This window comes from Nothoprocta perdicaria, unplaced genomic scaffold (genome assembly GCF_003342845.1).
Source record: "Nothoprocta perdicaria isolate Ctin4 unplaced genomic scaffold, notPer1 scaffold_9, whole genome shotgun sequence".
In the NCBI taxonomy this organism is placed as follows: Eukaryota; Metazoa; Chordata; class Aves; order Tinamiformes; family Tinamidae; genus Nothoprocta; species Nothoprocta perdicaria.
The window spans coordinates 5581520-5602174 of NW_020456198.1; the positions used below are offsets into that span (position 1 = coordinate 5581520).

At 51.7% G+C, this 20655-nt stretch overlaps 1 protein-coding gene across 1 annotated transcript; it reads left to right on the forward strand.

The window, feature by feature from the left end:
* The first annotated feature begins 16305 nt into the window (after positions 1–16305).
* On the forward strand, positions 16306–19627 carry FAM3D (family with sequence similarity 3 member D). Its single transcript, XM_026052608.1, has 9 exons — positions 16306–16318; positions 16918–17025; positions 17112–17132; positions 17490–17613; positions 17772–17830; positions 17982–18032; positions 18965–19049; positions 19321–19447; positions 19538–19627. The coding sequence occupies exons 1-9, from the start codon at positions 16306–16308 to the stop codon at positions 19625–19627; spliced, it is 678 nt and encodes a 225-aa protein (XP_025908393.1).
* The last annotated feature ends 1028 nt before the right edge of the window (positions 19628–20655 follow it).

The following is a 20655-nucleotide window of genomic DNA, read 5'->3' on the forward strand; positions in this document are numbered from 1 at the left end:
AATTTATATAATTTGTATGTTGTGCTCAGAGTAGATTCTTCTATGTTTTTATTATTTATTCTGTTACACATATTATTTATTCTGTTACATTTATCTTAATAAAATAATATATGTGATATAACCCATCTCTGTTGCCTGTGTTTTTCAGTGAGGATCTCAGTCTTCCAACTGAGAAATTTAAAATTCCTCCGTTGCTGCATTGGATCTATTCAAAATATGAATGGCAATGATTTTTTTGCTGTTGCACGTATGATAACCTTGTTTGCATGGAGAAAGAATATGGAGATAAACCAGTCCATGTAGAACCTCTGAAAATAATGAATATTAAAATGAACAAAATATTGTATATTAAAACATGTCAAGCTTTGCTGGTTGCTATAGAAGCCAGTTGACCTGATGTGTGGTCATAGCACCAGCCCTTGCATTTCTGCAGTGCCTGGTGTGTCCAGTCCCCAAGCAGGATGTTCAGTGCTAACACTGTTTTTCTGGAAATAGTTATAAAGCATAGCAAATTCACGAGGCAAAAGTGTTCTATTCCTGGTGATACTTGTTCTGACCTTTTACTTGATTATGTCCCATGCTATTCCATGGTAATCATTTGCAAGTTGATTACTCGGTGAATTTTGAAGTGTAATGCATTTGAATGTCATAAAGTGAGCTCAGGTTACAACTGGCAAGTGATTTAAAATGATGTGTCTCTAAATTATTAGTAATTATGGAGGCCAGTTAATGAATATCCTAGGATCAGTTGAAAATGTAGTTGTTAATAGTAGCTTGGCATAAGATCAGATTGTGTATTTGGCTTCCTTGGCAGGTACAAACATATCATCGCAAATTGATTTGAGTAAAAGTAGCACTGAAATCCACAGGAAGACAGATACTGTGTTGACATAATTCACTTACCCTGTCTCAACCTGGTACTTCTAGAAAGATTCATGCCTGGTTTTGCTAACACCATAATCAGTTTAAAAGTTCGGTGAAATCATCATTTTACCCTTCAAAAATCAGATCATAGCTTGTACATGATTTGCAGATCTAACCACTTTCTTTTTAGCATTATTTAGTGATTAGGACCATCTTCCCTTATTTGTGGCAAGGACTATATAAAACGTTTTGCTATTTTTCTTTTCATAGCTGTGTGTCTCGAAGAAGTGGTTGGATGTTCAGTCACTGTGAACCTAGACAGGTCACTGGTGCTTCTCACATAACATCTTCCTTGCATCACAGCCTACCTGAAAGCTGGAGTGTGCTCTTTAAGAGTCAAAAGGCTGTAAAGAGCCAAGTAATTTTCTGGGACCATCTCTGGACACTTGCTCTGGCTTCATACCTCTGATGTATCACTTTAAAAAAACAAGTGGACCAAAAAAAAACCTGGACAAGAGGGAGTCATTATCAGCTCTTCACTCTTACCCTTGATTTTAACAGGATAAAGAGACAGGTGGGGAGTAACGTTAAGTTCGAGGTGAGACTGTTATTTCTGTCAGATTCATAGGCAAGGCCAGGTAAGTTGTGTTTTCCTGTCATTAGGACAACAGGGTTGTACAGTTAAGACCTCTCCAAAATCATCAATTTGGGATCCTTGCCCTTCGTATTCTAGTTAGCAGCTTGGTTATAATGCCATGAACAGTGCCTGCAAGGTAAGAGGTACAGGGAGCTCAGCTACAGGGGCTGTGACTTTTGCTTCCCATGTTCTTTTGAATCATCATTCTATAAACCTAGAACTAAAGCACTGCAGGGAAGCAGCAAGATCTTTCTTTAGCCAATTTCTCACAACCAGCGTTTATGGCAAGCAAACACATAGATTTGCTCCTCTCAGTTGTGTGCAATGTTTTAACTTGAAGTCCTTGAAAATCACATAGTGCTCATTGCAGCATGCTTGCAAACAGGTAGGAAGACCCCCATGCCTGAGCATTGAGTTTGGGATTAATTAAGCTATTCACAGACATTTTTTTCCTTCAGACCCAGCATCAGATACGAGTTTTAGAAGTTTTAAAAGGAAATAAATTTTAACAAGGCTTTGTTAATGTTCCCTAGAATATGCATTGAAAATGCAAGAGTTGGAGATAGCTTGGTAGATCTGCATGAGTCAGCAAAGGCAAATGCAGTTCATCAATCAGTCACCCTGGCCTTTGGGCATCCTTTATGCACATCCCTTATGCTTCTTTTTATGTTCTACTGGAATGAGTTTTTTTGTCTTAGGTCTGTCTGTCCTGAAGTTTCTTCCAAAGTCCAGCCAAATAAGCTAGTTTCCACCTTTGGATCCCTGTTTCAAAATGCTAAAATTGCAAAGGTTGAATGCCCCCCCAAAGTCTCTGAAAGTCATTTTGCATGACAAAAACATTTTACATTCAAATCATTTTTCCTTGATTTCTGTATTTTAGAAACGGGCTTGTTTTTAAGCAATAGACTACATGTAAAATGAAAAGGCAATCCAGGCTGTCTTTTCTGTGTGGTATTGCTGATAATTGCCACTTTTCTCATGGTTACTATAGTAACTCAGCATCCTTAGCTGCCACCTTTTTTGGCACTTAAAAAGTACTCTTTAAATTCAGTTCCCTGATAAACTGAAAGCCTGGCTTCGTGATGCCCATGGGAGTGTGCAAGTGTAACAACAATAGTTGTCATTTTTCTTACTTGGTGTTTAACTTGCTTGTTAGCAGCTGTGCAGGCAGTTGGAATTGTGATGTGTCCAGGTCCTGCTGCAGGCACTGCGAGCGACACAAAGGCCAAAAACCTGGATGAAACCCTGGAAATGGCCCTGAGCTCCCAAGGGGTCACACGCTGCAGCCCGAGATGCGAGGAACCGAGCAGGATCTCCCTGTCATCGCTGTAAAAGCAGTTCTGCCTCTGAGCTCGACAGCTTTCAAGAGAAGAAATAATCTGTGCACATGGAACTACGTGGTGAGAATCATTTTGAAGGCTCCTGTGGTAAATCAACAACCTGTTGATTCTTTTAATCTACCTTGTCAAGTGCAGCAGATGGGAAGGAGCCCAGAGCTGGGGCTGCTGGAGAGCAGGGAGCACCCAGTGCATGGAAGAGGAGGGGGGAAGCAGATACCAATGCTTGAAGAGCTGGCATTAGCTCCAAGCCATCAGGCATGAGTGTTTGGAGAATCCATGGGGAGGTTGAACCTTTGACTGAAGCTGGGACATTCGGTGATCCTGCCTTTCCTGTGGCTCTGGCCTCTGCAGCAGAGCTAAGGCTTTTTAATTTGTTTTCATGTTGTTTTGCAAAGCGTTTTTCAGAGCTTACAGATTTGCAAGGTGTATGGTTGGAAAACGGCGGAGGAAAAATGCTATCAAAGTAAAATGCTCCCACCTTGGTCATGTAGCTGAAGTGCTGCTGGGAATAATCAGTGTCCTCATCCTGCTCCAACTCTTCTGATAGCTCTCCTATCCTGGCACCTGCCAGTGACAAGATGCCAGATATCCTGCTCTGGCCAGGCCAGCCACAGCACACCACTTTTTGTAAGGAAAAGCACCTGTTCTAAGACAAATAGTGTAGTAGCACGTAGTAGTAATACCATGTACTTCAAACATTTGGTGTTTACTTTGCACTGTTTGCAGTTGAGGAGGAGGGTTCTGGAAAAAAGTTCATTATTGGAGTATTGTGCATCTAACTGGGAGACCAAGAAGAGCTCAGGTCACAGAAATTACAACCATAGTTTTAGAGCACTGCATATTTATGAGGCCATCTGCTGCTGCAGCACTAAAAGCAAATACCTTTGTACAAGCGATCTATTCACAGTGCTGTTTTACCACCTGATGGGTAAAATATCAAAGCTTGGATGCATTTCTTACTCTGCCGAGGAATTGCTAATGAATTCCTAAAGCTCAAGAAACACCCTCTACTAGAGTTGCCTTTATAGTAGATTGCTCTTTTCTAGCCAAAGCCTGACAGGGACCTCCGAGGAGGAACCCCTAGAGTAAATAGGTTCATGGTGCTGAACACGTGGCTGAGGGGCACTGAGTTTTGACTTTGATAGCACAGATTCTGGCTAGAGGGTCTGGGGATGAAGCGTGCTCTTACCTCCTTGTTTGCAGTGCAGCTGTGCACCACTGTGACTCCTTGATCACCGTGAGGCCCAGGCTTCTTTACCCAAACTCCTGCTCTTGGCTCCTGTGACCAAGCCAGGGTCAAAGCGCAGGCTGTGATGGGAATCACCCACCGAGCTAAGTGCCTTGGGTGCAGAGATGGGCCTGGAGCAGCAGGGCACAAGGCTCAGTGCTTTGGCACCAGTCACCCTGTAAGTCCCTGCGAGCAGGACCACCTGCCCTGTGCTGGGCCTGGCCCCTGTGCTCTGTGCTGGAGGAGCCCAGTCGTGCTTGATACTACCAGGTCCAAGCTCCTATAAGTGCTAATGCAGTTTATTAGCTTTTATAATTAATTTGCAATAATCAGTGGTGAGTAATAGAGGGAGACCCAAGAGGGCATGTTCCTGCCCAGGACATGCAGAGTGATGAAGAATTAATGCATAGAAAACAGGAGTAGCATTTGCACATTTCCTCCCAGCCCTGTAGCCAGCTCCTCCCTCTCATCCAGGGTCCCGGGACACCCAGAGTCTCCTTCCCCAGGGAGCTGCATTGCTGGAGGCGCCAGGCACCAGGGAAGGGTATCGGCAACTGTTACTCGGAGAGTCCACATTTTGCAAGGGAGTCTCTTACAGAGGAAGCCTCTTATGCACTGTACATTAACATCAGGACTGGGACTCTTTATATCAAAGCCCATAAAAACCTGCAGCACAGGTAAATCCTCAGCACTGTTTTTGCCAGTTCTCTTATTGTTCTACCATGCACTTAGCTCTTGCAGTGCATTGCATGTTATATTTCACATGTTCTATAATCCTCATGTAACAATAGAAGGATATATCTGACCCATCTGTAAGGTACTCAAAGGACACACCTTTTACTGAGGACTTCTGTTAACTTCCAGCTCATGAGCAAAACTGAAGCAGGCTGAGGCAGAGGAGAGGAGCGTGTCGGCTTGCAGTGATCTGCCACTCCACCTCCTGGCCACAGCGTCCCTTTCAGAGCTGCCTGCAAGCCACACATGCAGAAAGAAGGTATTTGGGCCTACCTCATGCAAGGCGTGCTACTCGTTGGTGCACTGATTATATTGAAAATAATAGTGGGAACACTTTGACACTGTTAGCAGCTAATGACCCAGTGTTTAAATGGAAAAGAGACGTTTATAGTCAAATTTATCACTGGAGGTGAACCGTATTAAGCAGCCTGCGTGGCTGGCCCCAGGATGCCTTGAACAGCTCTGCGGACGTTGCAGTAACGTGTGGATGGTCGGGGCTCCTCTGCATGGCTGCCAGTGTGCAGGGAGGCTCCATAAACCTGTCCTGGTGGCAGTCACTTACTGGGTGCTGCCACAAACACCATCTAAATGCTACCAGTGCCAGAGCTGTTGTCCCCACCTGGGGTGACAGAGCCACTGCTCAGCCCTGGCTGCTGCGTGTCCCGCTCGGCCCGGGAGCCTGAGCTCAGCAAGGCACCTCTGGGCACTTGCTCTCCTCACTGATCCTCTGGTGTCCCCAGCTCTGCTGTCCTGCTCCCTTCTTGTGTCTCCAGCTCTGTAAACTCAGCGCCATGAGATTTAAATGTGGCACCTTATAAACCACGTAAATAGGGTCTGACAAGGCCCCATAGCAATGAAGGATTTTGCACAAGATCTTCAGGCACTAAGTCAGTCTCGGGACTCTCTTCCCAGCATGGTGGGTGTGCCGTTCCACCAGGAAACCTTGCTGAGTTATAACCTCTTATTCTTTTTGTTTTCCTGTCTGAAACAAGGTTTTATTTTGAACCAAATTAAATATGAAAAGCATAAGAGATGCAATCACACTTTGTGATAGATTGGTTTTCTTTGGAAAAAAAAAGTGTCATATTGTGATGCTAAGATAATAGGTATTAATTTGGGGATTATTATAAAGCTAAAGGATAATGATTATTCTGCAGGTATTTTTCCAATAAATACTGAGTTTAGTTTTGTAGAATGTTTCCTTTCCATTTGCAATGTTGATGTTTCTCCTCTCTTGCATTAACACGTTCCCACTCAGAATGAATGACTGTGCTTTTGGCTTTGAATTTTTCTTCCGCATTTTTGACAATTGTTTTTTATGTCTCGTATAAATCACCGTAACACACGATAAAGTCAAGTACATTGAATGGCTGTGAATATTTAAGTTACTGTTTCTCCTTCATGCAATAGCCCATAACCATATTTTAAGAGCAGTTACAGTCTTTCATCAAGCACACGTATTGGCACTTTTTTGTAACTGGATTACTGAGCACACTCCTAACAGCTCTTAACAGCTCTCACTGACTATCATGTAAATCCTTCTTAATTCACAGTTTATTGACCAGGGTGGGTCTGGAGGAGGCTTTGGTGCCAATCACCCTCCTGTGGGCACCGCGCCACCTGCCACCACATCTCTAGAAATCCCCAGGCTCCCCTTGAAGAGGAAATTTGTGTGTCACGGAATGTGACACACATTCCATTGTAAGAAAACCTGCTGGAGAGGCTGGGGAGTCCCTACCCCGAGCAGCACCAAGGGCTTGGGGAGAGACAAGGGGACATCTGGCACTCAGGGTGCCCCAAAGGGGTCTTTGGCAGCAGCCCAGGACCCCACGCCATCAGCACTGGCTGCCGTCACTATGCGTGGAAGGGGTTTGTGTGACTCATTTTATGGGCTGATTTATGGATTGTTTACTTGGATGCTTTATCCACGTTGCTAATGTGATAATTAAACCTTGCTAAAGTGCCCGGGCCCCCCTCAGGCATGTGGTGTAACTGGGTTTTTTGTTTGTCTGTTTGTTTTTCTCAGATGATAATTATTATATAGGGAAAAAAGATAGTGAGGAAGGGTGGCAGGCAGGCTTGGCTGTATTAAATATCTACTTAACAAGCAGAGGATGTTTAGTTCTAAATCAAACTGTATATTAAAAATGGAAATTGCTGAGATTGGCGTTTACCTGTGAAGCCAAAATTGCTTCATGAAGAAAATAGAGGCATAGACTAAAAAGCCAGTTGTGCATCTTTATTAAATAATTAATATGAAGATGGTGCTGCGGTGCACAGCATCAGTGCATCGTTCACTGGGTGGGTTGGAGACTTCCCTGTGGCAGAGTGTGGAAATGGGATAGATGCATTTGCCCCTTTGAGCCCAGATGTAGGCACCAGAGGTAGGACCAGGAGCCTCATTCTGTTTTTTTGTTGTTATCCAGGAGCAGGGATATCCACGTCGATGGAAACGGTCCTGCTTGGGCTGCAGTGCTGGGAGGCAGAGCTGGGCTCTCCTGAGGTGAGGACCGTGCTGAGCAGTGGGACTGCACGTATCCTGCACAGCGATCCCCCCAAACAACCCCTGCAAGCCCCAACTCTGAGCCCGCCCTGGAGCGTGGGGCTGGGAGAGAAAACTCCACAGCCAAGTGTTTGGAAAACTCCACAGCTAAGTGTTTGCTGTGCTTGCACCAACGGGCCCTTCGGCAGTTGGGGCAGCCCTGCTGCAAGCGCAGCAGCCTCTCTGCTCTATCCATCACTGTCAGGGCTGCCGGGATCCTGCTCGGACAGGATTTGGCACCAGCGACGCTCAGGCTTGGTCCTTTGCACTGGGTAATAAAGCTAATGTCTGCAATGACACGCTATGTTCGCTGGTGTCATTCTGATAACTATTTGACTGTGACATCTGAATTGCAGGTCAGAACTCATAAGCACCTTACACAGAAACTGCAGACGTGGACAGCTTGCAGGTAAACTGCTGGCTTAACTGAATCCATCTCTTTCTATCTTTTCCTCTCTTGCTGATACCGAGTCTTTTTCCTTCCTTCTGTTTCTCTTGCGAGATCTTTTTGGTGTCCAAACACTATGGGGTGTTTCTAGCTCTACCCCTCATTTTGGCTGGTGCATTGCAATGCCCCTCAAGTTTTAACATGTCCTCTGGGAGCTAATAAAGCCCACGAAGTAATCAGGTGAAATACAGCACCAGGGAGGAATTCTATTAGCAGAAAAGACTGATGAGTTCAGGGAATTAGGGAAAAATGGATATTGTATTAATAATAGTTGTTTATTACCTATGTGGAGGCATCAAACACCCTAATGAGAGAGTGCCCAGGCCCAGCACTTGCTGATGGCCATGGGGCTGTTTCCTAACAGCCATTTGATTCTAAAGCAGCTTAACTCAGTCCAGCTTAACTCAATAAACTTGGTGCTGGATTTGTTCAGGGACTTCTCTTCCAAGGCAGACTCAGCAATCACTGCAGGAGAGAATAAATACCTGTAGAGCTGGCCCTCGTGTTTTATGGGCACTGCTGTTTTCCTCGCAGGCGCTCATTTTGCACGCGAGGCTGCTGCTCACAGGCCTGGGGGACGTGGAGGGCAGGGAAGAGCTGCTGCTTCTCACCAGTGTTTTCCTCCAGCTTTGGAGATGTTAGCGGGATCATTAGCTATGCAGAGGTCGCCCGATGCACGGATTTGCCCTCATCCATCTTCTCACTGACAGTGCCTTACAAGCTGTTACTTGAGCAAAAAGCATTGAGATGGTAAAAGCAGCAGCCTGCTACAGCTGCAGTGTAAGCAGCTCGGACCACATGAGCTGAAGAAATATGAGTGTTTTCAGCCCAGATTAGCACTTCTCCCCTCCCAGCTGATGACAGAGCAGTGGCAAGGAGACCCGTCAGCCCTTACACCTTGGCTCTCACCTGTCTGCCCCCCTGCCAGAAGGGACAGGTCCCCTCAGGAGCTGCGTTTGTTCTCGTGTGGCTCCTGAACATGGATCAGCTGTCAGATGCAGGAAGAAAAGAGGTGGAAAACACTGGATTTTTCTTGTGGAGCTGCTGGAAAAAAATTTTTTATTAGGGTCTTTGAGACAGTTGGCGTGTGATAGCAGATGGTGCATGGAGCAGTTCCTAAAAATGCGCCGGTCACAGTGCTGCCCTATGTGGAAATGAGCAGCTATCAAAGCCGCAGGGCAGTGCGGAGGGGAGGGCGCGCAGGGTGCCCCCGCACGCGGCGCCTCTCGGCCTCGGCACCACCGCTCCAACCCCGTGTATTTCAGTAGCATCCCACTCTGCGGCCAGGATGGTCTTCTGTGCAGAAAACTTGTTAGAAAGGGTAAAATCTTCAAACGTGGCAGCAGCGGAAGGGTTTTGCACCCTACAGGGCTGGAGAGCTTGAACCATTGGTGCGTTGGCAGTCGGGAGTCGCTGGGACTGAGGCACCAGCAGGACCACGTGGGGCTCCCGCCTCTCGCCTGGGCACCCGTCTTGGAAAGTCAGTGTGAGAACACGGGTCTCTCGCGCCTAAAAATCCTTCAATAGACTTGTCTTCCACAAGAGTAAAGGCTAAATAAACACATCTAAACAACTGAAAAGCACATCAGCATCCAGCTTCAAAATAAAAGGCAGTGAAGTGTGAAATTATACCTTTTATTCCATAAATCTCCAGCAACCGGCACCGTTGTGTAACTTGTATCACGTTTACTACTGGCAGAGTTTAACACGCCATGCAAACCCCATAAAGTAATTACATTTCATCTCAACAAAGAAACAGAATCCCAGCTCGTTCACCCCCCTGTGTCTTAGAAAGGATTAGAGACAATTCAGCGCGTGTCGATTTTTCCTGGTGATAAATCCAAAGCAGGTCACCGATGAAATGGTAATGTGGGCTCCCAAAGCTGCTCGTTTGAAAGGAAAATGGAGATGTTATTTGGTGTTCTTCAAGGCGGTGTCACCCTACTACAGCCTTTTTGCTTTCTGAAACTTCCTGATGTTTATCCTCTGCTTAAAAAGAGGCTTAAAAATGTAAAATTTACCTTGACGAGACCATTTCCACACTTGACAATTGCCATTCCGCAGACTGGTTATGTGCTTTGGACCAGATTCTTAGCCAGCTCTTAAAAAATTATTACATTCCCCAATCAATGAGGTTCTGTGAGCGATAATGAACCAGGACAGAGGTCCCCCCTTGCAACACAAACCGGGAGGCCTGGGGGCTCGGGCGCCTCAAACCCACGAGTCAGACTGGAAATATCTGTTGTCAAAGCGATCGCTGGCTGCCCTCTTCCCAAACCGCTGGCATGTGTGTATGCAATAAAACCCAGTTAATGTAACTAGTCTATTAACTTCCTTCAAAATAAGTTTCCAAACTTTAATTAGACTATTGTGATTAAATGCCATAAAAAAAACAGATCGCTGGGAGCAAAGCAGCCCAGAACAGGTGCTCTCTCTTGTTTCCAAAACCCAGCACAACTCCACAAAATCCAGAGAATTGGGTAAATCTGGGTTACTGGCCTAAAGGGGTCACCTCGTAAAGGAGATGGGACACAGCAGCCTCCTGAGGGCCATGATGAGATGCTTAGATATGGTGTGGTGGGGACTGAATTTATGCCAGGCACCAGCTGAGCATATGGGGGGGAAATAGAAAATTTCCTGGATTTTTTTTTTTTTAAACTATCCAGAAGTCAACAGCCCATCTAGGAGACGCGAGCAGCAAGAGCATAAAATGAGGCAAAAAATGAAAGGCGACTGCTGGTCAAGGTGCAGAGGGCAGAGAATTTGACAAAATTACAATCAAACGGACAAAGAAAAGCTAGAACCAGATCCGAGAGGCCTGGAAATGTCAGGGCGACGGCAGCTAGTGACAAACAGGGAAAATGGGGCTTCTCTATTTCAACCCCAGGCAGGTTCTCTCATGAAGACTCTGGTCATTTTTCCTGCCCTTTATCTTTTGCAGAAAGGTCGCACTGTGCTATGATGTGAACAACCCCAAAACACTCCCCCAGCAAGAGGCACCTATGGCACCTATATTCAGATTTGTATTCCGCAGAAAACTGGCATAAAGAGAGGGCTGCAATAGCCCCCAGTGGGCACTGCCACTCACCATGGGTTTGCCACTGAAAACCCGGCAGGCACAGGGGGTCCCACAGTTATTTCCTCACCCCTTTCTCGCAATAAAGACACAATAAAGACGCAGTTGCCCCGGGTGGGAACTCCAGGCAGATGGTGGCTTTTCCAAGTTGATTGCTGTATAAGCGAAATTTTCTGAGTTTGTCCCTTTTATTCAGATTCTCAGTAGCTTCTTCAAATGTCAGAGAGCATCGTATTTCTACCTTTTATTCCCTCACTGAGTGGAAATCTTCTTTAAGCCTAAGAATTACAGCCTGGGAGAGAAGATAGGCTTTCTCTCAATAAAAAAATGGTCTGCTCGACAAATCTTATGGCATACAATAAAAACAATAGCTGCAAAAAGCCCAGTGGCTTTCTTCTCAGTAGAAGCTTTTAATTTCTATTCCACTTTCTAAAGAGGCGTTTTGTCTGCCCCATAAAGCTTTGCTGGGATGGCGAGGCCCATTAGCGGCAAAAAGGCAGGATTCCCTTTGCCGTGAGCGTGGAGGCAGAGGGGGTCGGCTGATTCCTAATTAATCAACCCGCAAGCAAATCCAAGTCAGGCCGGATGAGCGAGCACATCCATTCCCAGCGCTGCCTGGGAGCGTTTTGCCCTTTTACCAGGCCTTTTTGCTGGTGACGGTGGCTCGAAACGACGGGGGCTTCCTCAGCGCGCCGTGAGGGTCCGCAGGCTCCTTGCACGAGAGAAGCGTCTTCCTCCCGCAAAAGGCAAGTGCACAGAGGAGATCCCGGGTAGGAAGCAGGCGCCGGGGCCTTCTCAGGAGCCACAGCACAAGTGGTCTCCTCTCAGCCCCGATTTACACCGTTCCCGTCATCCTCCGCGTTATATTTGTGCTGACAGGGATCATTTTAACCCTTGCCTCCCATCTAATAAAAGCTGCCGAGGTGGAAGTGCCTAATCCCTCTTCGGGGTCCGAGGGACGGGCGCAATAAAAATCCTGCTGCCGCTGCGGTTCCGCGGCCACAACCGCTGCCCGGAATAAATAACCCGCTGCCCGCCGCCTGCGCGGGAGGCCTCTCCCTTTGCAATTCGTAGTGCAGGGTGGGCAAATCATGTCAGAACTGATAAAAACAGCGGAGGTGCCGTGTGGCTCAGACCGCGGGGCTGCAATAACTCTGGAGACGGCGCCGGTGGCCGGGAGCCGACAAGTCCTTCCTCACTCCTCCTCCTCCCTGCACACCCCGACACCCTATGCACCTCTAGAGCAGCTCGGCCAGGGTAGACACCCACCGTCCCCCGGTGCTTCCTAGGGACAAAGCAAGGTGAGCACCTTCCCTCAATGCAAGCACCTTCCCTCAGCGCGAGCGCCTCCCCGCAGCAGCCAGCGCGGTCGTCGCACAGCACTGAGCACCGTGGTGGCTCTTCCCTCCGCTGCGGTGCGGCCGCGTGGCCCGTGCTGCAGATGTGCTGCACGAGAGCACCCCCAGCAGCCACCCGTGCTGCAGATGTGCTGCACGAGAGCACCCCCAGCAGCCACCCCGTGCTGCAGATGTGCTGCACGAGAGCACCCCCAGCAGCCACCACCAGCAGTCCGCGCCGTCACCACACAGGAGAGCCCAGGCCGCTCTCAGACCGTGCGCTGCTGCTCCTGAAACAGCGTCCTCACCTCCAGCATGCGACGGGGTCATAAAACACCTCTAGCAACGACGTGCCACGTTTAGTTCTCCTTTCCACCCTGACAGACACGAGCAGATCCTCCTCCGCCATGGCGTTGCACAAGGTGGTGTTCCCCTGGGCTTGTTAAAATGCACCCAATGACTCACTCGCTTGTCCCTTGGGCACTGCTGTCACCCAAGTGCGCAACGCGGGCGGCAGCCGAAGGTGCCGGCAGGCCAGGTGCAGTGGGCAGGTTTGCCAGGCAGGCAGTATGTGCTGGGGCTGAGGTGAGCCCGTACCCCGGGCATGGGGAAATGCAGGATGTTGTCCAAGTAAATATGAGGAAAGAAACTCTTTCAATTCTCAGCACCAGTGCTGACGTCCACAGCTTCACCCAGCACACGCCAAGCCAAAACTAACCACTTTCCATTTTCTGGGGATAGAGTTTGCTGCGTGTCACTAGCTCGGCCATTCTTTCGAGCAGCAGAATTTGGCCTGGATTTAGCCCATCTGAGCACGCAAAGCAGTGCTGCCCTTGCAGGCGCGTGGCAGCCCCTTGGACATGGGATTTACCAGCAGCTCCCTGTCTGTGGCCTTGCTCCCACAGCCTTCCCTCCGCGCGCCTCCCAGCCCGAGCACTTGCAGCACAGATTAGCTGTCCCCTCCCCGGCAGCTTTTTGATATCGTATCTATTATTTCTTTTCCCTAATTTCTCTCTCTCAGCAGCAAGCAGGCAGCTCGCGGAGGGCCCCACTGATGCAGCAGGTGAGATTTCCTTGCAACACGCGCGTTAATGATTCACCGAGCCAGCCCTGGGCCCCGTGCCCGCCGTCGGACACGCGCACCAAATCACACCACGGGTTGCTCTAAATGCTCCTTGCTATCAGGGACGGGCAAAGCCATGTCGGGACACAGCCCGCGAGGCACCCGGATTCAGGCTGTGCCCCAGGATGAGCACACCAGAGCCCACCCGGTGTTTCCAGGGAAATCTAGGGGGGACCAGCAGATAAATGAGCAATTCCAGCAGGCCTAAGGTTGTTCTTTCCCTACCCAGGAGGTCCCAAGTGCAGAGGGAACGGAATCGTGCTGGCGGCAGCACCGTTTTCCCAGCTCTCGGCTGACACTCGGGATTGATGCTTTAGCACTAAGCTGCTCCGTCCTGCTCGCACGCGGGAGCAGGAAAGGGAAAGGGGAAAAGAAATGGAAACACTTTAGTCCTCACTCACCAGGTAAATGAGGTTCAGCTCCGGAAAATGTATACGGCCTCCAGTGTTAACTGCGGAGCCGGCGTCTCCGAGGAGAGATTTCTTTCTTCAGAAACGTAATAACAACAATAGATGATTAAAAAGAAAAAGGCATAAATCTATATCTGCAGTTAACTTAGGACTCCTTCGGAGTTCATGACTGTTTCTAGGTAAATAAATGCTTATTTAAGACTGGAATCTCCAGGCTCCTGCAGAAAAAAAAAGGCAGTTAGGCTGCGGCTGATCGGCATGCACACAGGCAAAACGGGGCAATAATTCAGGAAATGCAGCTATTGTGGATTTACTGCACGTGTGGGGCCCCCTGAGCGGTTTCCCCGAGCCAGTGGAGCGCAACCGGTGCCTGGTCCGGGTCACCAGCCTGGGAGCCCTGTCTGCTGCCTGTGCGGGGCTTTGTTGGGTGTAAGGAAGGATTTGGGGTCCTGTCATCCCCGCAGTCAGCAGGGTCTGGCCCCAACTTGCTTTTCCCCAATGATCAAATTCTGACCACTGAAAATTTAGGAAATCACCCGCTCAAGCAAGCAGCACCGCGGCCCGTCACGGGCTCTGGGTGGAGCTTTGCCTTCAAACCCTGCCGAACTCTTGGGTAATGTTTGTCTGGGAGCTTTTTTGTTCCTGCAAGGCGGATTAAGCGAACAGCTCTCGGTCTTTTTAGACAAATAACTTCATTATCACCCACTACCCTTCACGGTGCCTTCCCTTCCTTGCCGTCTTGTGAGTTGCTCCCTTTTGGATGAGCAGGTACGGGATCTTTCCAGCACAGACCTGGCTGAAAAAGATTTAAAAAAAAAAAATGCAAATTAATACAATTAAAAGCAGTTGCAATGGGAATGATGGACAGGGTTACCCTGATGTTATGCAATGAGAGTTCAACATTTCCCCCATCAAGGGATTTCCCCCATAATATTTACCTGGGTTTAAGGCGAAGGTAAATTGCCCAAATAAATAAATGACTTCCCTGAAGCTGCACCAGTTAATTTCCCATTTCTCTCCCTCCCCAACTTAATCAGTATGTGCCTGGAAAAACACAAATTTGGCAAAGGAAGGAGCAGCAAGAGCTAAACTCGGCGGTTATGGGAGCAAATGGCAGGCGGTGGCAGCACCCGTGGCCCCGTGAGCCACACTCAAAAGCCCAGGACCTGCCCTCAGGATCCCTGACACTGCCTGTTCACGAGTCCCTGAACATTCCTCAGGGAAACAGGCTTATTCCCGCACGGGTTCAGCAGCAGTGAGGGTGGCTGCACACGCGGGAGCTGCTCGAGAGGGCGCCAGGCCCCCGAAGCCGCCACACACCGAGGTCTCCATCCCCCGGCTCAATGTCCCTGGCACAGGGACACTCAGCACGATCCATCCGTGCGACTCAGGATCAGACCTGGGAGCAGGACCAGGCCTGGCCAAACATCCAAGACAAGAGCACACATTCCCAGAGCCCTTGGATGTGAGCAGTGCTGCCACCCGAGCGCCGGGCAGGGCCGAAGCTCCTTCCTCATGACGCAGCAGCCTGAAACCTCCCTGCGGCCCTGCCCCGCTCCGCAGCGATAGCTCTTTATTTGCCCTCCAAACAGGAAAAGCGACTCCCAGCCTGGGCCTTTTATCATTTTTTATGCCCAGGCTGGTGCGAGGGCTGCCGCAGTTACGCGCGCTCCTTAACTCCGTGCGCGCCGCCCGCCCGGCGCGCCCGTTTGCTGCGGGTCTGCGGGACAGAGGGTGACCGGCCGCGTCCTGCACCGCCAAGGTAGGAGCTGCCCCGAGCCCGGCCGGGGCGGCAGGAGCCCGTCCCGCTCCGCGGCTGCTCCTCTCCCTCTGCACCCTGGACCCCGCGCATCCCGAAGCCCTGCGATGCTCAGCCCAGCCCCACGCTGCTGCCCACCCCACAGCAGTGGGGTTTGCACCTCTGCTTTTCATCTGAAATGCCCCGAATTCAGCTGCTGTGGGCAAAATGGTGATTTTGGCGGTTGGGGGAACGCAGGCGCTGGCTGAGCAAAGGGGAGATGCAGGGACACAAACCCACTGCTTGGCACTCGCTGTTTTCCTTCATTCCTTCGTTTTAAGGAGAAGGGAAATTTTCCCTGGAGGTCTCTTAGTCGTGTGGTGCATCGTGACTTGCCATCCGGTGGCATTTTGCAATCCGTCCTGTTGGCAGCTTATTTTGCATAGTCCCAGGGGGGCACATAACAAACCTGTGGGTGCAAATGTGCTCATTGCCAGCAGAATACAAAGGGGCAAAAAAGGGGTTGGACACTGAAAAAAATAAGCAGGGAGGACAGTGGCGGAGAGCAGTGACCGTGAAGAATTCAGAGAGTCTTAAAACTGAACCAGGGTGAACCGGCATATCCTGCTCCAGCCCGGGCTCCGCTCGCTTTCCGCTGCTTCGCTTACCTCTGATTTCTGATTTTCTGCGCAATGTCTAATCCTGGCGCTTCTCGTTTTTCCCCTTGCCCTGCTCTCCACCTGTGTCCCCGGCTGTGTCCCGCTGCGGGTCTCCGCAGGGCGCCGCGTGACGGCTGCCGGCCCGCAGGCCCGACCCCGCGCGGCACCATGCGCCTCGCAGGTAAGGGCTGCGTCTCGTCCCACCCGCCGCCACCAGCACCTGGGGCCTCCGCACCAGCTTTGGAAAATATCTGCACACATTTCAACCGGTTGCTTTTTTTTTCCCTGCGAATCCTCCAGACCTGGAAGGAGGTGGCCAGAGAGGGGCTCCTGCTTCCATAGGAGCCTTTCAGGGGTGGATTTTTCCGTCGTGTTCCCACGCAGGCCTGGAACGTTTTGCTCCAACGAGCGTCACTTTGAAGCCGAGTGCCGATCTTGGGGGTGGCAGATGGTGACGGATGGAGGAGCACCAGGCTCCCACGCTGGGAACTGAAGAAATGGAGTCACAGAGCTCGCAAACTAGTTACCTGAGTTACTTTAACGCAGAGGGGACTATGGATGTGCTTCCCCATGGAAAGCAGAGTGCATCTCCAAGGCTCTCCCCATGCCCTGGAGATGTTAATTAAGGGATTACGGATGTTTTAAAGGACAGGGAAGGCGCTGCCAGCTGAGCTCCCACAAGCTGGAGGGACGCAGGGGTGCTGCAGCACGGCGGGAGGGCGCCCGGGGCACTCAGCTCGGCATTCCCTGGCCCTCAGGCGGCTCCTCTGTGCCCGGCAGGCGTGATCCGTCTCGCGGCGCTGCTCTTCATGCTGCTCGGCACCTGGGTCATCATTCAGACCTACTTTGACCGCAGCTGGAGAGCCATGAACCTGCGCAGCTGGCTAGGTGAGGGCCGGCCCTGCGGGGACGCGCGTCCCGCTGCGCCCGCGCCCGCCCTGCCGCGCACTAACCCTGTCCCTTGGCTCCCGCAGGTGCCACCAGGCGGCCCAGCAGTGAGTACCGCGCTCGGCTGCCCTGTCCCGGTGCCACCCGCACGCGGTCCTGCTTGCCCGTGCAGGAGGGGGGCCCTTCCTGCAGCCCCCCAGCCCGCAGGAAGCCTCCCTGCCCTGGCTGAGACACTCTGACATGGGGCAGAAAGGCTGCGAATGCTGGTGCCCACCTCGCAGCCGGCGTCACAGCCCCGCTCAGCCCCTCAGAAGGCTCCCGGGTGACGGGTCTGTGTGTGGCACCTCCAGCGGTCCCTGGCCCCTCTGCGTGTCCCCGGCCCCTCTGTGTGTCCCCAGTCCCTCCGCGTGTCCCCGGCACCTCCGCGCGTGCCCGGCCGTCCCCGCAGCCCCGCTCCACCACAGGCACCCAGGCGCCCCGGCACGAGTGTGGCAACCGCAAGGGCTGCCCCAGGGACCACTTCGCCTTCAGGCTCATCAGCGGCGCTGCCAACGTGGTGGGACCCTCCATCTGCTTCAACGACCAGATGTAAGCGGCCGGCCGCACCGGGCAGCGGGCTCGGGGGGCAAATCCCTGCAAACTCCCCAGTTTCCAGGCTCGGGCGCATTTAGCCCTCAGCTTTGCCAGTGCACGCCCTGGCAGGGCACCCCGCGCTCACCGCCCCGTGCTCTGCCTTCCCCCTCCAGCCTCATGAGCAACGTGAGGAACAACATCGGCCGCGGCCTCAACATCGCGCTGGTCAACGGTGGGTTGCAGAGCCGCCCCCGGGGCAGCGCCACCCGCCAGCCCTGTCCCGAGAGCCCTGGGGGTGGCCGGCACCAGCCGAGGGTGCTGCAGCGCCCACACAGCTCCCTGGGGAGCCTCGCGCCTCACCGGGCTCCATTCTAAACCTCCAGGGACGACGGGGCAGCTGCTGAGGACGGGCATCTTCGACATGTACTCGGGAGGTAAGGCCGGTGGGTGCAGGGACCCGCGCTCTTCCCAGGCGCTCACACGGCTCCCTTGGCCTTTCCGACCACTGCCGGGGCGGACGGGCAGCCCATTTCCTCCACCCGGCCAGCGAAGACAAGCTGCAATTTCAGTGTACGAAGGTTATAAAGTTCACGCCTCGGTCACACCCCGGGAGGGGGGAAAGCCGTCGCATTCCTGCACCGTCCCCCGCGGCGCTGGGTGCGGAGCCGCAGGAGCCACCACGGCGCTGCTGGCGGTGCCCGCGGGAGCAGCGCGGCCTCACAGGGGCTGCACCGGGCGCCTCTGCACTTTGGCCCCGGCCCCACCTCAGCACACCTCAGAAGCATGTGCTTCAGGGAAAAAAAACATATATGTATATGTATATACATTATATATATGTATGCATGTATATACATATATATAACACACATTATTAGTATATTATAGTATGTTAGTATATTATAGTATACATTATATATAATGTGCATGTTACTAATGCACATTATAAGTATATATGTACACACATCTACATCTACATATATATATATATATATATATATATAGTGCTTTTTATTTACCCTTTCCTGTCCAAGTGTCTGGAGGACTCGTCCCTGATGCTTTCTGGTTTTAAACTTCTTAGCAACTCCAGCGTTTTGAGGAGAAAGGCAGGAGTTTCGAGGAGAAGCAGCAACACCACAAGACCCCGTGGGCGCCCAGGGAGGGGCAGCTCACAGGCCAGGCAGGGCTGGAATCGCCTCCTGGGCCCCTGAACTCAGCTGTTTTGGGGAGAGCTCTCCCAGCTCACAACCCCACTGTGCAATACACCAGTCAACCACATCCCTACTTGCTAAGGGCTTTCCACATCCACCATGCAGCAGCCCCTGCTGAATCCTTCCCTCTTTTCTTTTCCAATGCTTCCGTCTCCCAGACATTAAGGAGCTGGAGACCTTCCTGACAGAGATCAAAAGCGGCACCGTGGTGCTGACCGCCACCTTCGACGACCCCGCCACAAAGTGAGTCCAGCCTGGGGAGCAGCATCCAGCTCTCCTGAAACCCACGCCCATGGGAGGCCGATCCGGGGGTGCTGCTGCTTGGGGCCGGCCAGGGGTCCTGGCATCCCTCAATCCCACCTCGTCAGAGCAGCCCTCGGCTCTGCTCCGTGTTGGCTCCTCAACAGCCCCCCTGCAAAACAGCAATATTGCGAGGGTGGATGCAGCAGGACCACGGGAATGCCAAACAGGCACCACGCTGAGCACTTCTGGCATCTTTTCTTCCCTCTCTTAGGATGACCGACACAGTCCGGACGCTTTTTACGGAGCTGGGCAGCAGCTTCGTGAGCAACCTGGGCTTCCGCGACAACTGGGTGTTCCTGGGAGCCAAAGGGCTGAATGCCAAGAGCCCCTTTGAGGAGGTATCACCTCCCGCCTGTCCCGGGGCAAGGCCGGGCTGCAGCGCAGGGGCCCCTCCAAACCCACCCTTCATTTCCCTGCTTCCTCCCCAGCACATCAAGAACAACAAGGAGACCAACAAATACGACGGCTGGCCCGAGCTGCTGGAGCTGGAAGGCTGCGCCCCGCGCAAGGTGGATTAGAGGGCAGGACCGCGCAGCGCTGAGCCCGGCTGAGCGCCACCCGGCACCGGCTGCCGAACGACCGGCAATGTCACCGCACAGACTGTGTCCTGCCTGGAAAAGCCACCTACGAGGCAACCAGCGAGTGCACAGCAAGTGCCCAGCCAGGCTGCGCCCAGGCTGAACACTTTGGGTTAATTTGGGGGTATTTTACCTTGCTGCCTTGAAGCCACCAAGACTTTGCAAGAGGGGTTTTTTAAGTTCTTTCTTATAGAAGAGGTCTGATTACAAATCACTGCCTTCTTACTTCACTTGCTAAGTGTGATCTGTGCTTTTCCACCCACTGGGATCACTGTGGACCACACCATGGCCATGCTCCAGCCTCTGTCCATCCTGCTGGCAGTTCCCGCTGGTCCCAAGGGGCACCCAGGGACCCCGGGCAGCAGGATCCAAGTCATTGAGGGGCCCCTCCGCTGTCTCCTGCAACCACAAGGGGACAGACAGACGGACGGTGGGGACAGCTTGCAGCAACGCAGGTTACGTGTTTGCCAACCAATGCATTTCCCTCCTCCTGTCACCTCCGGCTTGGGTTAAACCCCGCTGTGTCACCCACAGCACCTTCCCACTGAAGGTGGAAACCGGCCACGCAGGGAGGGGACAGCAGCGACCTGAGCGCCCGCGGCAGCGGGTGCAAGCTGAAATTGTGCAGCACAACCAATAGGTGGGAGCCTTCTACCGGGAGACGTGGGCCGTGGCCAGGCCCGGCCGCAGGACAGGCTGGGCTGCGTGCGGAGCAGACCCCAGTCCCGCAGGAGAAACCCCTGCTCAAACAGCCCCCGAAGGGCAGCAGCCACCCTGGGCCCAAAATCTGGGCATCGGAGGAGCTGCAATGACTCCAGCTTATCTGTTTCTGGAGATCAGGATAAATTCGTATCACAAACAGGCTTTAATTTCCTCTGATTGTATCCTTTTTCCTCCTCCCTCATTCTCAGGGGCTCGAGTTTTGGCAAGAGCAAGGTGGAATATTTCTGTTCAAGCATTTGGGGTGT

Coding starts and splice junctions, on each gene's coding strand:
- FAM3D (XM_026052608.1), top strand. Junction 17,614..17,771: donor ATCTGCTTCAACGACCAGAT/GTAAGCGGCCGG, acceptor TTCCCCCTCCAG/CCTCATGAGCAACGTGAGGA. Junction 19,050..19,320: donor TTCGACGACCCCGCCACAAA/GTGAGTCCAGCC, acceptor TCCCTCTCTTAG/GATGACCGACACAGTCCGGA.